This window comes from Syngnathus typhle, linkage group LG20 (assembly GCF_033458585.1).
Source record: "Syngnathus typhle isolate RoL2023-S1 ecotype Sweden linkage group LG20, RoL_Styp_1.0, whole genome shotgun sequence".
In the NCBI taxonomy this organism is placed as follows: domain Eukaryota; kingdom Metazoa; phylum Chordata; class Actinopteri; order Syngnathiformes; family Syngnathidae; genus Syngnathus; species Syngnathus typhle.
In genome coordinates, this window is record NC_083757.1 from 3,453,762 (window position 1) to 3,474,825 (window position 21,064).

The 21,064-nt window shown below is 42.8% G+C and overlaps 4 protein-coding genes across 10 annotated transcripts; 2 read left to right on the top strand and 2 right to left on the bottom strand.

Moving 5' to 3' along the window:
- The first annotated feature begins 1,243 nt into the window (after nt 1–1,243).
- On the top strand, nt 1,244–8,565 carry si:ch211-195b13.1 (STKc_SGK domain-containing protein). Of its 2 annotated transcripts, none has more exons than XM_061267078.1 (13): nt 1,244–1,380; nt 4,606–4,681; nt 5,227–5,302; nt 5,383–5,423; nt 5,505–5,562; nt 5,636–5,719; nt 5,804–5,935; nt 6,007–6,119; nt 6,222–6,345; nt 6,423–6,518; nt 6,603–6,758; nt 6,836–6,925; nt 7,115–8,565. In XM_061267078.1, the coding sequence occupies exons 1-13, from the start codon at nt 1,266–1,268 to the stop codon at nt 7,277–7,279; spliced, it is 1,326 nt and encodes a 441-aa protein (XP_061123062.1). In that variant the 5' UTR covers nt 1,244–1,265; the 3' UTR covers nt 7,280–8,565. The 2 variants fall into 2 exon arrangements, with proteins under 2 accessions (XP_061123062.1, XP_061123063.1); XM_061267079.1 differs by lacking the exon at nt 1,244–1,380 and adding an exon at nt 3,754–3,980.
- Nucleotides 8,566–8,923: 358 nt separating this feature from the next.
- On the top strand, nt 8,924–15,797 carry eya3 (EYA transcriptional coactivator and phosphatase 3). 6 transcript variants are annotated; one of them, XM_061267050.1, is made up of 18 exons: nt 8,924–9,047; nt 10,169–10,268; nt 10,442–10,592; nt 10,667–10,729; nt 10,794–10,848; nt 10,928–11,037; nt 11,301–11,438; nt 11,571–11,656; nt 11,729–11,906; nt 11,969–12,138; nt 12,224–12,307; nt 12,388–12,477; nt 12,555–12,613; nt 12,688–12,848; nt 13,149–13,263; nt 13,341–13,462; nt 13,539–13,639; nt 13,730–15,797. In XM_061267050.1, exons 2-18 carry the CDS (start codon nt 10,245–10,247, stop codon nt 13,808–13,810), a joined length of 1,788 nt encoding a protein of 595 aa, XP_061123034.1. In that variant the 5' UTR covers nt 8,924–9,047; nt 10,169–10,244; the 3' UTR covers nt 13,811–15,797. The 6 variants fall into 6 exon arrangements, with proteins under 6 accessions (XP_061123034.1, XP_061123038.1, XP_061123037.1 ...); XM_061267054.1 differs by having other exon boundaries at nt 11,571–11,644; XM_061267053.1 differs by having other exon boundaries at nt 10,442–10,586.
- On the bottom strand, nt 14,948–18,122 carry LOC133144402 (XK-related protein 8-like). Its single transcript, XM_061267081.1, has 3 exons — nt 17,758–18,122; nt 17,358–17,533; nt 14,948–16,900 (listed from the first exon to the last, which is right to left on the bottom strand). Exons 1-3 carry the CDS (start codon nt 18,051–18,053, stop codon nt 16,137–16,139), a joined length of 1,236 nt encoding a protein of 411 aa, XP_061123065.1. The 5' UTR covers nt 18,054–18,122; the 3' UTR covers nt 14,948–16,136.
- Nucleotides 18,123–18,460: 338 nt separating this feature from the next.
- Nucleotides 18,461–20,847, bottom strand: LOC133144403 (XK-related protein 8-like). Its single transcript, XM_061267082.1, has 3 exons — nt 20,243–20,847; nt 19,722–19,909; nt 18,461–19,637 (listed from the first exon to the last, which is right to left on the bottom strand). Exons 1-3 carry the CDS (start codon nt 20,569–20,571, stop codon nt 18,937–18,939), a joined length of 1,218 nt encoding a protein of 405 aa, XP_061123066.1. The 5' UTR covers nt 20,572–20,847; the 3' UTR covers nt 18,461–18,936.
- Between the last annotated feature and the right edge of the window lie 217 nt (nt 20,848–21,064).

The following is a 21,064-nucleotide window of genomic DNA, read 5'->3' on the forward strand; positions in this document are numbered from 1 at the left end:
GTCAATGGATGTAAACTTGCCGGACGCGCTACAATAGTCCACTGGAATTGTGCGTACTCATTACGATCACAAAGGAAGTGATCCCATTTTTACGACTGAGCTAAACTTTCTTTCGTTCGTCTCCTCCCTCACTAGATATCCGCATCTGCTTCCGTTCGATTGGTCCGAGATAAACATCACGATATTTTTACATCAAGGCTGTGACTCATTGACATCACCAGCATTCTGTTTTTTTTAGTCATAGTCATCAAAAAAAAATAGTAAAAGTCAGCTGTCAAAACGTCACAGGGACAAAAATGTCCGACTTTGACGGAGGCCCACCTGACGGATCTAAATCCAGCATGAGCGGCGGCTAATCAGGTTAAAGATAGCTAAGACTCGGTGACCTACTGTACAGACAGCGTGAACTCAATCCCTCATTTCTACTCACCTGCCAACAAAGACAAAGGCTTTGTCTTCCCTCAACATTCAGTGGCCTTGAGGAACACAAAAGGGGGCTAGACAGGAAACAGAGGAGACACGTGAATACATACAGTAATTACCGTTGAGGTCTTTTCACTGGGTATAATGTATTTTGTTTCAGGCCGAGAGGAAGGAAGGAAGTCATTCTGTTTTCATGATCTGATTAGCATTGTTGACGTTTGAAAATATTTCATTTGCTGTGGTAGCGATGGAAAATAGAGATAAATAATAATGACTTTTTAGAACAGAATTTAATGTCCACATGCCAAGAAATGACTAACCGATGACCTTTTTTTTCCAAATAGTTTGCTTGTTTGTCACAGATAACTGGAGAAGAAGCACACTAATCATGTCACCAACCGCCATTCCGACATGTCCTTACTTGCATCCTGCAGCAATCATCTTGTCACACTCGATCATTTACTCTAAAGACACCTCCGAGGGATTGAAGATATTGGATGTTGATGAGCGGAGAGCATTAAAATTGCAACTGTGGCCAATTAAAAAGCTCAAAGTCTATTCCCTGCTTTTCCTCCTGTGGCTTTTCCTCGTCATGGAGACTAGTTAGTAGTTTCCCTGAGGGACTCCTACGCTCGTGGGAGCCGTAACCAGACACCTGCTTTTTTTTGTTTTCTTCCAGGGTGGAGGATTTTGGTTGAGCAAGAGGTGCGTCACAGATCTTCGGTGTCAGTGACACGATTGTCTAAGGAAAGAGTGAAGTTGTTTGTCTTTAAATCGACCACTTTCCAATCCACTGCAGCTATTGAAAGGAAGAGAGAGATACAGAAGGGAGGTGTACGTGGATGCGGGCTGCGGTCGCATATCTGGATCTGGATGCTGTGCTGCACACAAATTTCCTGCCACTGATATTTTACTGGGAAAAAAAAGAGATGAAGACTGGCAAGAAATCCATCATAGGTAAGGCGGCACCTTTGATTTGCTGTCTGGGTAATTGGATTGGATGCTTCCATGCAACAAACGCACGTGATCGTGCTGCTTGAGATGTGCGACTTGTTTATTTTATTTTTTTTGCCAAGTCACTGTCCAGTTTATCTTCCCTCGTCATCTCATTTTATACACGAGGACTTTAAAATGTGATATGGATGATGCTAGCATTATTTTAGTGATGATGTCATCATTTGTCAACAACCATTTATGCGATGGATGGGGGAGTTTGCCTCGCAACAAGTGGCCGACGTGGTTGGAAGCCATTTTGGTTGTTTGCAGATACATCTGTTTATATCCAAAATTTTGTTGTCTTGTTAATGAGTGGTCAATTTTTTTGGGGGGGGGGTAGATGTGGGTTTTTTTGTTGTTGTTGATTTAGCCACATTTACTATCAGTCTTTCTTTGTTAAAGTGATGCCACTCACGTCTGATCAAATCAACCAAACAAGATAAAGCATTTTCCACATTGTCTCCATGGAAATGGACACAGTATCTCCTGCTCTGGAATTCAAAAGGGGAAACAAACACAGTGTGATTCCAGTCACGGCCCCAGGAGATGATTGTAACTGGACTGAGCTGGATTTCGCTTGTGTTTCCCGAATATGCGAGACTAATAGAAAAGCAAACAGAAGCGAGCTGGTGCTGGTGCTGGTGCTGGTGGGGAGATTTTAAGCAGGCGAACATCGCTGTCGTGACTGTGTAGGCGTGAAAACGGAGGCGCCTGATGGTTCCTGCACCGTGCAAACGGACTGCTGGTATTAACTGACCAAACTAGTAGTCATTAGCCAGCAGTCGGGTTCGCCTGCTTGCGTGACTCATTCCTCTACCTTCTGCCGTCTTATAAACACAACACTGGGGAAATTAATACGCCGACATGGTAATCTTCTCATCGGGAAGTGATAGTGGAGCATCACGCTTCAGTCACAAGACGGAACAGGGAAAGTGGCATGTGACTATTGACAAGCAGGGAGGAGACATAAAAAGATGCATGCTTCTCTCAAAGTATTATAATAGGGAAATGGAAAATTTTATTTTGGCTGTAGATTAAAAAAACGGTGCCTTACCAGATGGAAATTTGAAACCCCAAATGTTTTCACAGTATATTGGCTTCATTCTAATATTGACCTAGTACAGAACGTTATTGGATTAGCAAACAATCAAAACAAATAACAGCTAGCACATAAGGCTTGGCTAAAACACCCAGTTGATTTGTTTGTTTTTTTCCCAGCTCTGTTGCCTAACATTAATTCATCACACTTAATGCGGAAGAGAGTTGCCATTCCTTTTCTTTGTTCAATTTACTGGCATGGTGTATTGTGTTGCGGCTGCCATGACGCTGCATTGGCACCCTGCTGCCGACATTACAAGTCAGTGAGCGGCAACCAATGGTTTTGTCTCGTCATCGTTGTCATCAATGGACGACATTCCATGTGAATAATTCAAAAGAATGAGGCGAGAAAGCCCGGAAGAGAATCGATTGTCACGATATCCCATCTGACGTAATTCTTTGTGTAAACAGAGCCGAGTGTTCGCGCTGGTGGATTGTCTTTCGGCACTACTGCAGCTGTAAGTGCGTTTAGGTTTTTTTGTGTGTGTGTGGGTTTTTTTTTTTTAAAGGTTAGAATGTGCACTTCACTTCCGCTTTCCATGACACAAGTGCCGTTTATGAATGCATGGCTGTCACATGCAAAACGGAAAAAAAGAAAACCACAAGGGATTCTCCATTGGCAGATGAATGCTCACACCTCCAAAAAACAGAATGACTCACTGGCTAGTTTGTTACGCAGATATGTCATATCTCAAGCTCAGATGGCGATTTGCATAACGGGACACTTATGTAACTTACAAGGTTAGTGGACCACATCAGATGGACCCATCGTTGCCGGCCGGGGGGGGGGGCTTAGAAGAGCAATGGCGTCGTGTCTCATTTCTCTGAAATTAAATCAATCCGCTTGCCTGGTAAAGTCACCTTGACCTCGTGGTTGAGGAAAAGGGAGATGCATCAATAAAAATATTAACTGCGCATTGCTTTTCTGTTATTTGGGTTGGATGCAATGGACCCTGCAGTGATTTAAGAATTTCCAGTGCTTCTCCACAGTCACAGCACATATTCAATTTTTTATTTTTTTTTGCTGTACTATAGCAGCCTCCAATTGGGAGAAATGAGGAGGAAGAAATCCTCACACTCCCACATCTTCCTCCTCCTCTGCAGTGAGATCGTCATTAGCCACCAAGGAAAGATGCAGTGGAATCCCGTGACGTCACGCCCCGACCGGTTGCCACGGCGACGGTCGTGACGTCAGTGGGCGTCACCAGCCGTACCACGTGTTTTATATAAATACACAGTGGACGTCCCGAGTCGGCATTTGCCAAGTTCGAGAGGAGCGCGTTCGCTTTAATTCTGCGTGCGTAATTGGAACAAAGCAAGTTGGTGCCATTTGATTTTGAGAATATCACAGAGGAAATATTATTTGGGCTATTTTTTTTAACTACGTCTCGACATGGCTGTGACTGAAGCGGGATGCGACCTGACGTACTGCAAAATGAGGGGGATTGTTGCTGTTCTCACCGGTGAGCGACCAAACTATTGCCATCACGCCGCCTCATATATTTTTATTTAACCTATTTTTATTTAATTGTGAGTTATATTTCGGTTGCTTCAATACTTTGCATAGTTCTTCTCTTACCTGGCTGGATGATGACGTGTTCTTTATTGCGCTTTGGTATTTTACGCGCAATTACGCGTCGCACCCATCAAACGAATTTAAAACAACGTACAATTGTAGTTTGTCGAGTGAATTAAGACTTTTTGGCGATGGAAAATCCTTTTTTGGCTGCCACCGATGACTAAATGAGTGACCCAAGAGGTTGCGTAACGAATAAGCCCGCAGCAGTATTAAGAGTTCCAATGGCGCAAATCTGTCCTATAAAGGGATTTTTGGAACTCGCACACAACGGATTATTGCACTTATTCCTTCTCCATTTTCACAGGAATAAAAGCTCTTTTGTTCATGCTTAAGTATGTCTGTCCTTTGTCTATTGTCCACACGCTCACCTTGCCAGAGCATTGCAAAATCGAAGTCTACCTTTCTAAAGACGAATCAGAAAATACTGCCACAATTTTGGCAGCATTTTCAATATACATCTTATTGTGTGTACCTCATGAGTTGTTTTAACCTTTCTTTCCACTTTCCAGCTTTCATCAAGGAGAGAAAAATGGGATTGAATGATTTCATCCAGAAGTTGGTGTCCACCCCTCATATCTGCCAACAGTGAGTAAACAAAATAAAAATTAGGCCCAAGGAGCATTTTGTAGTTATTTCTTAGCCCATTTAGATCACTGGCCAATCTAATCTGCCACCCTGAGCTGCATAGAACATTCTGTGAAAGGCTTAATCTGGCTCCAAGAAGCCAGGGTAAGAATAGGCCTTTTATGGTGAGCCTGTAACAATCCGCCCCACTGCTTAATCACCTGTACACGGTGTCCGCAAACCTATAATCAAATTAAAACATAATGTTATTTAAATTAGCGGGTCAGCCGTTAGATTGGGGTCTGGTATTGTGTAAAATATCAAAAGCAGTGCATCTAAAAAGGGCAACTAGCTGCGTCCTTGCAGAGCTGCCTTGTCATGGGTCAGACGCTTAAGCTTTTGCTCAGACGGTTTAACGCCGAGGCACCTGTTGTAAACTTGACCCGTCTAACTGTTCATTCACTCGACAGCAAGTGCACGCTAATGTCAAAAATGCTCTTTAAATGCATCACTGTAATGTTGCAAAGCAGAAAATAAAAGTATTCTTTTTTTTTTTTTTCTCCCAGTGTTGAGGTCAACAACTTCCTGAAGATTGATGAGAATCAGAATGAAGAGGTTGAACGTGAGCTTGCTGAAACAAGGGTAAGCAGAAATACTCGCTGTCTCATACATTTTTTTCTCCTTGTAAACACTATTAACGTTTATTCATTCCTTTCTTTAAGGAGTTCCAAATTTCACAAAGTTCACTCGCTGAGGACACTCAGTAAGTACTTGGTTTTTACAATTAAGATTGCTCAAATTAAAATTCTCTGCAAAATCCTAATCCTGTAACTCGCTTCCGTAGGATCAAACCCTGCGATTTCGACTACCTCAAGATTATCGGCAGAGGCAGCTTTGGAAAGGTAATTTTTATTTGCGATGCCTTTTTCTTAGATTATTTTCCCTTGACGCTAACGTGCATTTGCTCTGATCCAGGTTCTGCTTGCACGACACAAGGAGTCCACCAAATATTATGCTGTCAAAGTGCTGCAGAAAAAGATTATCCTGAAGAAGAAAGAGGTACCATTTCTACATTTTCAAAGGTCTTGTATATCAATATATATTTTGTTTTAATCATGATTTCTTTTTTTTTACTGTTTCCAGCAAAAGCATATCATGGCTGAACGTAGCGTTCTCATGAAGAACATCAAGCATCCCTTCCTCGTGGGGCTGCATTACTCCTTCCAGACTACCGACAAGCTTTACTTTGTACTTGACTACGTTAATGGCGGAGAGGTACGCCTCATCTGATCTCGACATGTCGCACAGATTTTTGTTTTTGAAGTTAACATCTTTTGTCCTTTCAGCTCTTCTACCATCTTCAGAGAGAAAGAGTCTTTTTGGAACCCCGGGCCAGATTTTACACTGCAGAAATTGCAAGTGCACTGGGCTACCTCCACTCACTGCATATTGTGTACAGGTAATGATCAAAATACAGCCAACAGCGCCCTCTTGTGGACAAATGAAAGAAAGCATTCTTTTTACTGATTTTTTTTTTCTCTTTCTCATTTCTTCCTCACAGGGACCTCAAGCCCGAGAACATCCTGATAGACACCCAAGGCCACATTGTCCTCACGGACTTCGGTCTCTGCAAGGAAGGTCTTGAAGCCAACGGCACAACAACAACTTTCTGCGGGACGCCGGAGGTACAATCCGAATCCCTATATTATGCTCCATCAACCAATGTGACAAATGAAATAACTTTTGTTATTAATCTTCATAGTATTTGGCTCCGGAGGTTCTCCAGAAGCAGGCCTATGACCGCACAGTTGACTGGTGGTGTTTGGGATCTGTACTCTATGAAATGCTTTATGGACTTGTAAGTTGAAAGTGGGACATTAAAACTAACTCCTTTCTCATCCATGATTAAACTAAACGTGTCATCCTAACTTTTTTTTTGCAGCCTCCCTTCTACAGCCGCAACACAGCTGAGATGTACAACAACATCTTGCACAAGGCTCCTATCCTCAAACCCAATGTGTCCAACTCGGGAAGAGAGCTGCTCGAGGGGCTCCTGCAGAAGGATCGTACCAAGAGGCTGGGGGTTAAGGATGATTTTGTAAGTAGGCAAAACTGAATTTCTTACAATTGCTGAAAAGACACATGGAATAAAAATAATCTTTTTTTTCACTCTAGCTTGAACTGAAGTTCCATTCCTTCTTCTCACCTATCAACTGGGACGACCTGATGGCCAAGAAGATCACGCCACCCTTTATTCCCTCTGTGGTAGGTTCAACTAAACATTGCAGGAGGAATCGATATAAACTATTGTTACGAATTCCGCTTATTGGGATTCATATCGCCTGGAAAAAAGAATAGAGTGCAATACGCGACTACAACCACTAGAGACGCTGTTTTTGTTTTGGTTAAAAACAACTTCTAAACATGACATTTCCATCCTACTTGCTTTTGCAGAGTGGCCCCACAGACCTGCGCCACTTTGACCCCGAGTTCACCCACCTGCCTGTGTCCTCCTCCCTGTGCAATGACACCTTCAGCGTGAGCGGCAGTATCAAAGAAGCAGCGGGGGCATTCCCGGGATTTTCCTACGGGCCTCCAGCAGACCATTTCTTTTTGTGAATGCCAGTATCGTTCTGACACGACAAGCTCTGGATTGAGATTTGTTTCTGACAGCGGGACCTCGCGTGTCTACAAGGAACGTACTGAGGGTCAAACTCATTTGACATGACTCGTGTACTGGCCCAAAGCTTCTGCCTCTAGCATCGAAAGCAAACTAAGTGTGCCAAGTACTGTTCCGCTACAGGACCACACAGCTCCTGATGTGACGATGAGAAGTGCCTGATGTTTAAAAAGCAATCGGGACGGCTCCTGCAAGAGTCAACTCCGATTCCACTCGACTTTTGACAGGAGCACACAAGCCGTCCGAGGTGCTGCCTTCATTCCACGATTGCGTAAACTTTATGTTGGAACTGAAATCATCAAAGTCCATTATGCAATTTGATTTCATGTTAATGCACATGTAGAAACATGGGTCAAGAAAAATATATCTTTACTTTGGACCAAATTTAACAAGAATGAAATATTCTATAGATAAACATTTTCAAATTCTATTTATATTTCCATAAACACACACACACTTTGTAAAATGTGTAACTTAACATTTCCCAGTGTGTAATGTGTATCTAGATATTTATCCATAGATTTAATGAAAATTATATTTATTGAATGACAATATATATTTGATCTGGAATATGTGATTCCACCAGCAATAACCGGTCTCAACAATAGATATATCAATCAATGTTGGCATAAACGCTCCAAACTATATTAAAGATGTCTTTGTATATATATATATACTGTGTGCATCACGTAGAGAGGAACTGTGAATGTTTTGTGCCTGTCCAAGGCGGCCTGACCCACGTATACTGTGTGTACAGAACATATCTTTTTTTCCATTACCTGTTGTTCCCTGCAGTAGAGATGTTGATTTATTTAAGTGCTTCATTAACGAGGAACAATAGGATGGCGCAGACTTTGGCATTAGCCACAAGCCTTCTGCTTAATAGGGTTCTTAAGGTGCAATAAAATCCCATTGGCTTTGATGGAGGATTTATCGACGGATCTTACAACAGAATGGGAATGTATGAAGTTGGGTTATGTTGTTGAAAATGGTTGATTTATTGCCCGTGCATATTAGATGCATGTAAGAGGTGTATTTTAAAGCCTGCTGAAAAAAATACTGCACAGTTCCACATCATTTCTTCCATATCTGGAAGTTGTAATTTTGTATTTCAGTGTGTATTTATTTTTCCTGCTATTGTTACCGTACGAGGAAAGTAATTTACATGATCTACTTAAATATTGAAATGTCAAATTCCAAATAAAATCTCTTACCTGAACACCAATGTTATCGTTGTCATATTTATTCATCCATTTTCTTTTGCCTACAAGGACAAACATACACATACTTAGTGGTACAATTTTCCAAAGTTTATCTATATAAATGCAATATTTTATTTCATTGAACCTGTTAATGACAACATAAACATCATTGTCTTTACATGCCGGTGAATGTAGTGATAAACAATCCAATGCTCTGCAACTGGATTGCAATTAACCTGTGATCAAATAAGAGAAAATTAAAAATAAATATGTGCTTTGGTTTTATTAAGGTTGGGAAACAATGCAGGAGTGAGTAAACATTTCCTCACCTGTCGACAAGGCACCTGGGTCGCAAAACATGTGAAACGACAATGTGCGCATGCGCAACTTGCGCAGCAACGCCAACTTCCTGCAAAATAGTGCACCGTTTCAAAGACAAAGCTTTACACTTTGGATTCAATTGGAGATTCATAAATATTAGCGTTGTGATTTCTCACCTTAAATGGTAAGACTGGTTTACTGTATCAGTGCCACTATAATGCGTTGTTTTTTTAACCAATCGGCTTGACGAATTTTGCTGGGGTAGCAGGACTGGGATGCTTTGCACGCTGCCATTTCGGTATCCGCTCCTATGGCGGCCGAACCCGACTAATGTCTGGAGCAGAAAACTTTTATGCCCGTGCAAAACTCATTATGTCATTGCCAGTCCGACGATCATATCGCTCATTAGCTAATATGGGCAATTAATGTAAAATGTAAATAAACATGCTTTCGGTTTTGCTATTTGTGAAACTTTACTAAGCGCGTGAGTGAATCGCTAACATCGTACGTAGCTTAACGCGCTTTAAATATGAGCCATTACGAGCTGGTCATAACGTTCGATCATTGGTAAACAAACTGATCGTGACCATATGTTGTTATTACCTACCGTTAAATTGACGTTTAAGCGGTAGCGTTTCAGGAATTAGTCTGGTGCCGTTTCCCCTTAATAGACTTCTCATATCTCGGCTGGGTTATTTGCTGGTTCCTGCTAATGACGATTAAATGCTCCTTGATTTGCAAAATGCAAAGCGATGATGGAGAGATGGGTGGTGCAGATGTGGTCCGAATATAACAGCGTAACTAAATCAGGTCATAACGCGATAAAAGCTTCTTCTTTTTTGCAGTATTACTTATGCAGAGGTTCACTAAATGTGACATCAGATAATAAAACTTTTGTCGTTGTTGTTTTGTTTCATTATGACTAATGTATGTATACGGTATTACATTTTTATTAACTGGTAACAACACTTTGTCATATCACATAAAAATCTCTCCCATGACAAACACTGATTGTTGAACATAATTACTGCAAATATTCGTCTAAAAAAATGCCTCTAATTACTGAATACAAAATAAAACCTAATCCCACGCTAAGCACGAGCGGGTCGGGCAGCCGCACCTGCCTCACCTGTAGGTCCCGTGCAGGATAGGTGACCCAGACGCCCCAGTTCCTGGGCTCCCCGTCGGGGGGTGGTGTATCCATGTGTGTTTACGTATCAAGGGGAGGGGAAAGTTTTGTATTGGGCATAAACTACATAATCAATCCACATTTTCAATGGTCTCTTCGACCCTTTGTTGAAGCAGGGTCCGCACAGAACTCCCGAGTCCAGAGACTAGGCTGTGACGGCGCGCTATCTTGTCGGGTCGCTCTGCCGCTAAAATGGACGACTCGCAGGAGCTGCCGGTAAGTGTGCCCGCATTAATGACGAATGATTTAAAATTGGGCCGTTCTGCACTGACTCTTTCCCATCCCAAACTGTTCTTCGGATCTACATTTGTGAGCTTCTTGTTTCTGACGGCATCTTGTGAGCTTTTTCGTGCTAGAATGAGATCTAATGCTTTCTTTTGGGGCATCAGGCAAAGAAAGCCAAGCTTGAAGTAGACAATGGATTGGAGAAAGAGCAAAGTAATAATAATTTGGGAGAAGATGGAAGCCCTGGCGCTGTGCTAGCTCCGTCAGAGCAGGGAAGCTCTTACTCTGCCCTGTCCATCTCCCAACTCGGTACACGTGAGTAAAAAATATGGAGAAAGATGTGAATGGACACAAGAATAACTGCTGAGTAAGGATTTTTCTGATTGCAGGAGATCGGGCGACCGAAGGAGATATCGGAGCGGCACCACAGTTGAACTCGTACGCACACTCTGGTATGAACGATATCACTTAGTGATCGGAGTGCAAGTCAAACTGATGCTTGTGTTATGTTTACAGCCACAGACGCAACAGCCGGGTCCGAATACACCCAGCAGGTCTACGAAGGAAGCAAGTGAGTACACAGCATTAAATAAATGAAAAGTTCTTGTCAGTATTTTACAGTAATTGCTTTTTTTTTTTTTTTTTTTTAGCACTGTGGTGACATCATACCCCAGCCCGGTGGCCTTCCCTCAGCTGACTCAGTCTGCCGTGTATTCAGCTTTTCCACAGACAGGCCAAACGTATGGCCTCCCGCCCTTCGGTTAGCCCATTTTGTCTTTCCTCTCTACCGATCTGCTCACTAAAAACACGCCATCACCTCGCTTTAGTCGCCGCACTCTGCTTCTGCACTGTGGAATCGATTTGCTTTTGGGTTTCCCCCCCCCCGCTCCAAAACAAACACCAAAGCCACAGCTTGACGGCGGGAGGAATTTTTTTGTTGTCTTTCAAAAAACTCCTCGCCGTCTCCAATAACCCTCTTGCCGCTTCTTTCCTTCTTTGCTTTTCCTATCTGTTCGTCTTTAGGTGCTATGTGGCCAGGCATAAAAACAGAGACAGGTCTGCCAGAGGCGCCCTCTGGTGGCCAGCCTGGGTTTCTCAGCTTCAGCACCACATATACCTCAAGCCAGCCAAGTCAGCTGCACTACTCATACCCCAGCCAAGGCAAGCTGCAGCATCACTTGCTCAGGACAATGCTGTCACACTCTTGAGGAGAGCATTCTCCTGTGGTCGGACGGCCATGTGACTTCCTCTTTCCTGTCGCCTTGATTGACACACATGTACGTTCCTCTCAAGGCTCAAGTTTCACAACATCCAGTGTGTACTCCAACATCCCATCAGCTACAGCTGCAACCACAGCAGCCACCACGGTAGCTCTCCAAGTAGGTCATGGATTTTTTTTTTTTTTTAATGTCAGCATTCTAGATCCTTTTTTTTTGTTGGGACTTCCTCAGGAATTTAGCGGCTACAACTCTCTGGGACAGAGCCAGTTCTCGCAGTATTACAGCCTGCCTTCCAGTTACGTGCCCGCGGGCCTGCCCAACAGCGACGACCACGGAGCCGCCGTGGGAGGGGCCGTGTACTCGGCCGTGAAGTCCAAAGAAGCCGCCTCGGCCGCATTACCTCCCAGAGGTACGTTTTGCTACCTCACCTCTCATCTCGACTTCGACTTTACACCACTGTCTTTCTCTAAGATGCGTCCCCGCCGGAGAATCTCCCAGCGGGGGCGGCCCTGCCCACCAGCGTGTCACATCCTGCTGGAGCCAGAGACCAAGATGAGGTGGGCCGCAGGAACTCGATGGGAAAAGCTAAAGGGAAGGCCAAAAAGTGTGACAGCTCTCCACCTACTGAAAATGACCTGGAGGTAATCATGCTACTCAAAGTCGCCATTTTAAAATGACCGTAATGTCAATAATTGCCTGTTGTTGTTTTTTTTTTGTTTTTTTTAGCGTATCTTTCTGTGGGATTTGGATGAGACTATTATTATATTCCACTCACTGCTCACAGGCTCCTTTGCGCAAAAGTTTGGCAAGGTATGGCGACGTAAAAAAATTAATAAAAATAGCCAAGATGTCTTCTGTATTTTTTATTTTTTTTTGCCCTACAACATTAGGACCCAGCGAGCATGCTGAATTTGGGCTTGCAGATGGAGGAGTTTATCTTTGAGTTGGCCGACAACCATCTGTTCTTCAACGACTTAGAGGTAACGTCACAATTTCGAGTCACCGAACCATGCAACAAACCCAAGACAGAATACATAACAATGAGTTCTGCTTTCAGGACTGTGACCAAGTCCATGTTGAGGATGTCGCCTCGGACGACAACGGGCAAGACTTAAGGTGCTTTTTGTCAAACCATGCCAAAATATTTTCGATTATTAGGATGGATTTTTGACTCGTCCCCTGTTTCTTAGTAATTACAATTTCCTGGCGGACGGATTTAACGGCCCCAGCGGCGGAGGAGCGGCAGGAGCCGCTACAGGCGTCCAGGGAGGTGTGGAGTGGATGCGCAAACTGGCCTTTCGCTACCGCCGCCTAAAAGAGATTTACAACAGCTACAAGGGAAATGTAGGAGGTGAGCTGGCCCCTCCATATTTACTCAGGAAATTCCAGTTTTAATTCCATTCATAATATTTTAAAAAACGCTTACATTTGATTGCAATTCTGTTTGTGGTCAGCAGAGAGCGCACGAGTACCTTTTTTTTTTTTTTTACTGTTGCAAATAAAGTCAGACTTTGGACATCAAACATGTTTCAGTTCAGATAAATAGAAAGTGTTTGTTTTCCCACTGTTTGCTTACGGCAAAATTTCGAAACTACACTGAGATGATGATTAAAACAATAATATGAGTTTAAATAATGCTGCTCTCCTGCAGGCTTGCTAAGTCCAGTGAAAAGGGAGCTGCTTTTACGGCTTCAGTCCGATATTGAAAACGTGACCGACTCCTGGCTCAGCACAGCGCTCAAGTCTCTACTGCTTATTCAGGCCAGGTCTGCTTTAATTGATCTCCCTCCAAAAAAAATAAAAACAAAAAAAACCTCTAAATAATAGTTGATTCCACCAACAGGGGGAAGTGTGTTAATGTCTTGGTCACCACAACTCAGCTGGTACCAGCGCTGGCTAAAGTGCTGCTCTACGGCCTGGGAGATGTTTTCCCCATAGAGAACATCTACAGCGCCACAAAAATAGGTACAGTTGTACCGTTGTTAATGACCGTAGTACTGTCAAAAAAAAAAAAGAAATCAATTTTGAGTTTTGATTGCAGGTAAAGAAAGTTGCTTCGAGAGGATCGTCTCTCGCTTCGGGAAGAAAGTGACTTATGTTGTCATAGGCGACGGGCGCGATGAAGAGTTTGCAGCAAAACAGGTACATGTACTTTTTTCCAGCGAGAAGTGGAAATCAGTAAAAGTCAGCGCCGCCCTTGCTCAACTTCATATTTTTGTCGTTCCTATATAGCACAACATGCCTTTTTGGCGGATCTCCGCTCACGGCGACCTGGTCTCCCTGCACCAAGCGCTGGAACTGGACTTCTTGTAAAGGGCATTCAAGGAGAAAACTACAGCAGCCAGTTATTGTTTGTGGATGGACACAGATCAAGAATCTTCTGCGCCTCCCAACGCCGCGTATTTACAGACAGCTGTGGACTCGCTGATAGATGGTCAATATGGATCGAGGTGGACTGTTAGGAACGGACTCAGCGTCCATTCGGCTGCTTTCGACGTCCTAGTGGCCAGCACTCCCTATTCTTTGGCAGCTAATCTCGCCACTGTTAAAAAAAACTATTGTATTCATTCGGACGTCTCCCTCCTTGAGTTCAAATGACTAAATAGCCTTTGCTTCATGTGTGCGGTGTTTGCATTCAAAATGTTTCATCCATCATTTATTTCTGGGCTCATTTGCACTCGTTTTGTTTGCACTCAGTTTGACAAGTACGGTGAACCCCTGCTAGAAAAAAAAATGGAATTGCCCCCCCACCCCCAGAATGGATTCCAATTGCTTTAAATTGCCACAAAAGCACTATTTGCCTTAATGAAACTCCTCAACTCACGAAACCTTAGTTACTTGACACAAAGATGGCGGAAAAGCACTAGTTTTTTTTTTTTTTACCCCTCAAATACTTTAACATAATCCGGGAATACCGAAGCGCGACTATACAGGGGTTCACTGTTATTGATCATCTGTTTGCTGATTAGTTTTTGTCTCCTACTGCAACATTTGAAATGTAAGAAGGAAGCCTCACACAATTCTATACAATCAATTTATATTAGTAACAAAAGTTTTGAGCCTGTGGAAATGGTTGGGTGTTCAGATGAGCTGAAATTTCATTCACTTTTTGAGAGGGGGGAGAGAAGAATTATTTTCCCACATTAACAATATTGATAAAATATTCTGGATAGCACAAGCTCAAGTGTCCTTCAAGAGTGTTCACATATGGAACTTGGTATTAAACTCAAGCATTGGTTGACATTTGCTGTTTAAATAAGTAGATAAGAATGTGACCCTTGTAAATAATTATCTAAGTCACATTTTGGGATTCCGCTCGGATGATTACTGATTTGACCCCCCCCCCCCCCACACACACACACACACACACAATTATTGTCAGCAGTGCTTCATTCATGCAATTAAATGTCAAACCAAATATTTACCAAAAAATGAAAATATTAAAGCATCTTGGGAAAGTTTGCTTTATGTTTGAAAATATGCTTTATATTGGAGAATACAATGCATTGTCATTCAATCGGTACAAAGCAGATCAAAGGTGGATGTGCAATACATTTTTCCATTGGTTTGACACTAAAAAAGGGGAGGGGGGGGTTCAAATTTGTCCGCACGACATGATGACTGAACAATTCTGAGCCTGAAGGTTTCGTCTTTACTCACTCGCAGCTTTTGGATCGTTAAGAATGTGGATTTTGAGTGTTTTCTTCATTTTGTTTTGCATATTTATATTGTGCCTTTAACCATTTGTATGCATAATCTCAAAGGGAAATGTGTACGTTTTTGTTTAGTCCTTGTAACTATGTATTGTTATCCTGAATGTTAAATTGCTCTTTTTCGGGGGAAAAATGTGTCCTTTTGTTTTAAATGTAGTCGAGAAAAAAAAATCTTGACTCCTGTGTGTGTGCTCTGTATTACTGTTAAATAGATGTATTTGCATTTATTGGTTGTTGTGACATCATCTTGGCTTGGAGACAATCAAAAAGTAATACATAGTATTACCGGCTCGAAACGACAACGCGGTAAACAAATTGAACGAAACATTTGTATTGTTTTTGTTCACTTTATGTACAATTGACAAAATGGCTCGACTATTTCTGATACATGACACAATTCTGTGATAATTCTGCATGTCTGTTTTAAAGTAAACAATGTTGAAGGTTCAATGTTATTCAATTTTTTTTTTCTAAATCATCTCATTTAAGGGGGTCTTTTAGACCACCGTAGCTATCTAGGACCTCAACAGATATCTGTAAAGATTTTCTGTTTATCTGATAAAGTCAATACATTGTAAATACCCTGAGTATTGTCTTGGAATATTTTCACGGCTTGTATTTGTTCGCAATACATAAATAACTACATTTGAATTACATTAGTAATTAAATTAAAAATATAAATCATTTTAATAAACTAGTGGATGTTTTAGGCAAGAATAAAATTAATATTGTTCATCTGGCGACACTATTTGTGATTATAATGATGGTCATAACCAAGGTAGTTAAGTTCTGTAAACATTTTGCTTCTTGTGAAACAGATGAGTACAGGTCCTTTTAAAAAAAAAAAAAGTGCTGACTATGCAGGTGGTAATAGATCCTCCTTGTTGGAAATGGAGAACTAGTTTCTTGTGATGTTCATGCACATGTCATGAGTAGAAATTCCCCGCCAGTTTCCTCATTCTTTTATTGGTTAGTCTGACATCGGCTCGTGACACGGCGCCGTCCACCGCATCTTCAATGGCGGCGCTCCGGTCGCCAATGTGAGGAAACCCGTTTTCCGCCGCATCGCCGGCTGAGAACATGACTGCCTTCTCTGGAGGGCCCGTGGCATCTTCTTTCTGCGTCTTTTTTGTGACGTTTGGATGAAAGCACTTATAATAAAGTATTTTGAGTATTAGTCCAAAGATGTAAAGTGCGACCACACTGACGGCCATGATGCAAGCATACGTGAAGGAGATTTCAAAAGGAGGTTGTGTGTATATTCTCCAGCACCACAAGCCGCAGATAAGGGAAGTATCGAGCAGGATGAAGCTATGATACAACGTCGTCTTGAATCTAGTCTTCTCATCCACCACGTTGAACCAGTTGAAATACAAAATGAGGCCCACGGTGGCTTGGTAGAGAAACTCCCCACATGGGCTGTCCATAAACTTTGGTTTGGAGCACCACACGCAGAAGAAGAGGATTATCCAGGAGCAAATGAAGTGGGTGAAGATGAAGCAGGGCAGGACGGACGCAAAGAAGGCAATGGCGGCCAGCCGGGAGAAGATGAGAAGGAGGTTCCAGATAAAGTAGATGAGAGACGAGGCAATGCTTTGCACTTCTTTTTCGGGCAGGAAGGAACGGAGGGCGCGGTGGTACATGGCGACGCTGCAGGCGATGGTTGAAGCTGAGATCGAGGCCTTCAACACTGAGGACGACATTAGAAATGCTACAATTTGGCCGTTCGCTAGTCACGAATTTCTGAAAGGCCCGGAGTTTCTCACAATATGGCCGGTTGCAAAATGGAGACAGACAGTCCTCAAATGGGAATTATGAGAAAGAAATGAACAATATACCGTGGTCAAGATATTATTCACCCCATTCCATTACAAAATTACCGTATGCTTTCTAATTAATGCTTTTCTTGCTTCATTAAAATACAAATTACAAAAATGCCATGGAACAATTCAAGTTTCTCTTAAAAAAAAAACATTTTAAGAGAAACCTGAATTGTTTCATGCCATTTTCATTCATATTAATGGTTCATTTTGGATAGAAAGGACAAAGCTATATCTAACAAAATTCCTTTAGGCACATTTTGGTGTCAAGAAACTATGCACGAGTGAGACGAGGAGTTTCATTCAGTCTAACATTATAAGTGGTACCTGTCCAAGGATCCACATGTCCCCTCTGCAGCATGATGGTAAGACTGAGGACCACTTGAGGTGCACTCTCTGAAAAAGCCTCAAAGAGTCGCAGCATGCTGAGGTCGTGAGTCAGGTACACCGCAGAGTCCGAGTCTTGGTTCTTTGTAAGTGTGAGCTCCACAAGACCAGTATGTCTGGAAAAAGGAAAATGTGGAGACTCAAAAATCCAATATTTTTTTAAAAGTTAATTTATGTTGATTAAAAAAAAATGTCTTTCATATTAGTTTGTTGTTCATTTTCACCCTGATTCAAAACTCGAACTTCAGAACAGAGCCAGACGTGCAAAGGGGAAGAAATTTTTTTTGCAGTGTAGAGACTTCAAATCAAGCGGCTTAAGTCACAAACAAAACTTACGAACCTGAAGTAGACTCCAAGCTGGAAAAAGTGCACGACTTTCAATTGCCTCGGACTGAGACACCCCTCAATCGTTGACATCCTCTTTAAATCATCATAAGTATACCAAAGCCAGCTGTAGGCTTGTACAAGCACCGACGAGCCCAGAAGGACAAAGATCAACACCCCGAGATAAACGTATTCTTCTTCCTGGTACAGAGACACCACAGCCCAGATGTCCATCCCAATGTCCACCAAATGTAAAGCCAGGCTCACGTAATCGAGGACACAATGAAACTTCGAGAACTTGAAGAAACTCATGGTACCACTTGGACTGCTGCTACATGCCTACTTACTGATCCGAAGTCACGTCACTTAACAGAAAAAGTCCGTTGGCCACGCCCCCTAAATAAAAAACCCTGCCCTCAAGGACTATTAAAGGAATATGAGAAGAAAAAAAAGTCTGACATTCTTTAGCTTTCATTCACAAAATTCACTATAATCACTTTTTTAACTTATTGGTCCATCTATTGTTTGCTAGTATCGATTGATTGATCAATGGCTTACCAAGAGCTCTTCCAGTAAACATGACTCAGAAGATGTAATGTTGCAGACATTAAAACACAGGAAAGAAACCTGCGGCTGGAAAACACTGATATGAATACGCGCAATGATACTACTCAGTAATAAAAATAATCATAATAAACAGCTTGCAAGATGAATACAAGTTTGTTTTGTTTTTGTGCAAAATTCCTTGAATATTTTAATCCACATTTTAACTGTCACTATTATCTGAGTTCTTTTAAATACTTACAAGGTATAGCAATTCTATTATCAGGCATGAAGTGGTAAAAAAAAATCCATGAGAAAAATAATCTTATAAAATGTCCTTCCTGTAATCCACTTCAGTACATATATGACATGATAAAAATGTTGTCCACTGTAAACAGTTTGACCTATGTATGGGTTCCGTCAGGCCACAGGAATGAATTATTTATACAAATCTGCCATATTGCCAACTTCATATGGCTATAATAACAAAGATATGATTGGACATTTCATTACACCTGCACAACTGACAGAACTGCATCCATCTGTCTTCCACAAAAAACAACAGTGGTCCGTTCTAACTGACACTGTATGAGACGTATTCATTAAAAATCTTTCATTTGCACTTTGCAGTCAGGTAAACAAGTCAATCTTTCTACTGACTGGAGTAAAAGAGCGCCGCATTGTGTGCCATTCTTTTGTTGAGCAGCTGGGAGGACTCTGCGGCCTCATGGATGGGAAACTCTCTGAAGGACACTTGTGAATCAGGCAAGTCGTCGGGCAGTCCGGGTTCCCTAAGTGGGGGCCTCCACAATTTAGGGTGGAAGCAGCAGTAGTAGATGCATTTAAAGAGCAGTCCTAGCAGGTAGGTAAGAGGTAGAGTGATGAGAAGGGCCATTGCGTACGGTTGGGAGGTCACGGGGTCTCGGTAGCACCACCAAGTGGCGAGCAGGATTCCGCCGTCGGTGGTGATGAAGGTATGGTAGATGATACTTCGGCTTCGAGTCCGACCCTCGGCTACGTTAAACCAGCTGAAGTACCAAATGAGCCCCACCGTGGCCCGGTAGAGCCATTCCCCACCGACGCTGTCCATAAAGTCGGTCCTCTGTCGCCAAGCCCATATGACAAAGCTCGACCAAACGATGAGGAAGTGGGCGGCGATGTAGGCGGGCAGGACAGAAGCGAAGAGGGCGAGAGCAGCGACACGAGGGGAGATGAGCAGCAGGTTCCACAGGAAGTAGACCAAGGAGGAGCCCCAGCCCTGCTTGGCCTTGTCCGGCAGGAAGGAGCGCAGGCAGCGGTGGTAGTCCACCACCATCCAGGCTATGGACGTGGTTGACGCCACAATGCTGACGACTGCAAACACACACACACATCATCAGTCACAACACACTCGTGATTAAGGGTCCATCAGTTCTAATGTGAAAGGGAAGAACTCACACTGGACGGTCCTGGCTTTGTTGGTGCGCAGCACCACATAGATCATGAGCGTGAGCTGCGGAGCGCTCTCGCAGAACGTCTCGATGAGCCGCAGCATGCTGAGGTCGTGGGTCAGGTAGACGGCGTACTCGGAGCCTTCCTCTTTACGCCACCATACCCGGAAGCCTTGCCTGATAGCCGAGATGTGCCTACAGGACGTGATGGGAATGCGTGACAAAATATTTGTTCATTCACGCAGCAGATCTCAACACCTCAGCAGAGAAGAATAGGTATGGAATGTGACAGGATGCTGCACAGACATTATCTGTCGCCGCCACACCTGAATTGGACATTTATGGTCACGGCACTTGTCAAATGTAATCATATGCTTGCATGCGGTGACGCAGAGCTAGACAATGTTTGCGTGTTGGTAAGAAAATGTTGGAATCGCAACAATGCGGTGATGCGTGTTGTAAACCAAATGCATGACTGCTTGAAATGAATGTTTAACCAAATGATCGGCTTAAAATAATAGATATTACCTGCATAGGAAACCCAGCTGCAGCACATGCAACAGACAGGTGAGTTTGACTCTGTCCACAAACAGAACCGCTTCGGCTCCGATTTCACTTCGGAAGCCGGGCAGTTGGCGGTCATATTTCAACCAGAACCAGCTAAACATTTGGACCAAGGAGGACGACACGATCATGAGGGCGACCAGTGCCCCGAACCACAATAAGTCACCATGGCAGTAAAACTCGATGGCCACCCACAAGTCGGAGCCCCAGTCCACTAAAAAAGTACACACGCCGATGATAGAAAAAACGAAATCAATCCAGGAATATTTTGAAAAAGTCTCGCGCTCCATCATAACTTTGTCCGATTTAGCCGGCTAGTTGCGCTGTTAGCTAACATTCGGCTGGCGACGCGTCCCGTTATTTGTCTCCAAATGAGACCTCACTTTACTTTCAATGGCCCACCACATTTCATCAAGTCTTACAAGCGGACATCAAAGTGTTATTATTCCGCCAGCCTGCCAAACACAACATTATTATCACGCAAAAGTTCTACAACTTCTACTCAAGAGATTATTTTGAAAAACAATCCCCTCGGCGTCAAAGGTAGCCCCGCCCAAAACTGGCATAACGGGCTCAAGATCTGGCAATGAAAGGGTGTTTTTGTGACTTTTAACCATTTCAACAGTACAGGTTTGTTTAAATAGTTAAAGTAAAATAAATTATGAGTAATAGTTTAACATGTACCTAAGTTTGAAAAAAAAAAAATCCGAGTGTTCGAGCAGTACTACATCTTCCCACAAGACGGCGATAGTAAAACGCAAAGTTCTTTTGACAACCACTAAAAAG

Bases quoted from the DNA above. Each gene is read 5' to 3' on its own strand.
- si:ch211-195b13.1 (XM_061267078.1), top strand. From the start codon at position 1,266: ATGCGGGCTGCGGTCGCATATCTGGATCTGGATGCTGTGCTGCACACA. The intron at 1,381-4,605 runs GTAAGGCGGCAC...TCCACTTTCCAG, and splicing joins TGGCAAGAAATCCATCATAG to CTTTCATCAAGGAGAGAAAA. The intron at 6,926-7,114 runs GTAGGTTCAACT...TTGCTTTTGCAG, and splicing joins CACCCTTTATTCCCTCTGTG to AGTGGCCCCACAGACCTGCG.
- eya3 (XM_061267050.1), top strand. From the start codon at position 10,245: ATGGACGACTCGCAGGAGCTGCCG. The intron at 12,308-12,387 runs GTATGGCGACGT...CTACAACATTAG, and splicing joins TTGCGCAAAAGTTTGGCAAG to GACCCAGCGAGCATGCTGAA. The intron at 12,614-12,687 runs GTGCTTTTTGTC...CCTGTTTCTTAG, and splicing joins GACAACGGGCAAGACTTAAG to TAATTACAATTTCCTGGCGG.
- LOC133144402 (XM_061267081.1), bottom strand. From the start codon at position 18,053: ATGAGTTTCTTCAAGTTCTCGAAGTTTCATTGTGTCCTCGATTACGTG. The intron at 17,534-17,757 runs GTTCGTAAGTTT...TCCTTTTTCCAG, and splicing joins CAGCTTGGAGTCTACTTCAG to ACATACTGGTCTTGTGGAGC. The intron at 16,901-17,357 runs GTACCACTTATA...TGTCGTCCTCAG, and splicing joins ACATGTGGATCCTTGGACAG to TGTTGAAGGCCTCGATCTCA.
- LOC133144403 (XM_061267082.1), bottom strand. From the start codon at position 20,571: ATGATGGAGCGCGAGACTTTTTCAAAATATTCCTGGATTGATTTCGTT. The intron at 19,910-20,242 runs GTAATATCTATT...CACGTCCTGTAG, and splicing joins CAGCTGGGTTTCCTATGCAG to GCACATCTCGGCTATCAGGC. The intron at 19,638-19,721 runs GTGAGTTCTTCC...GTGTGTTTGCAG, and splicing joins CAAAGCCAGGACCGTCCAGT to TCGTCAGCATTGTGGCGTCA.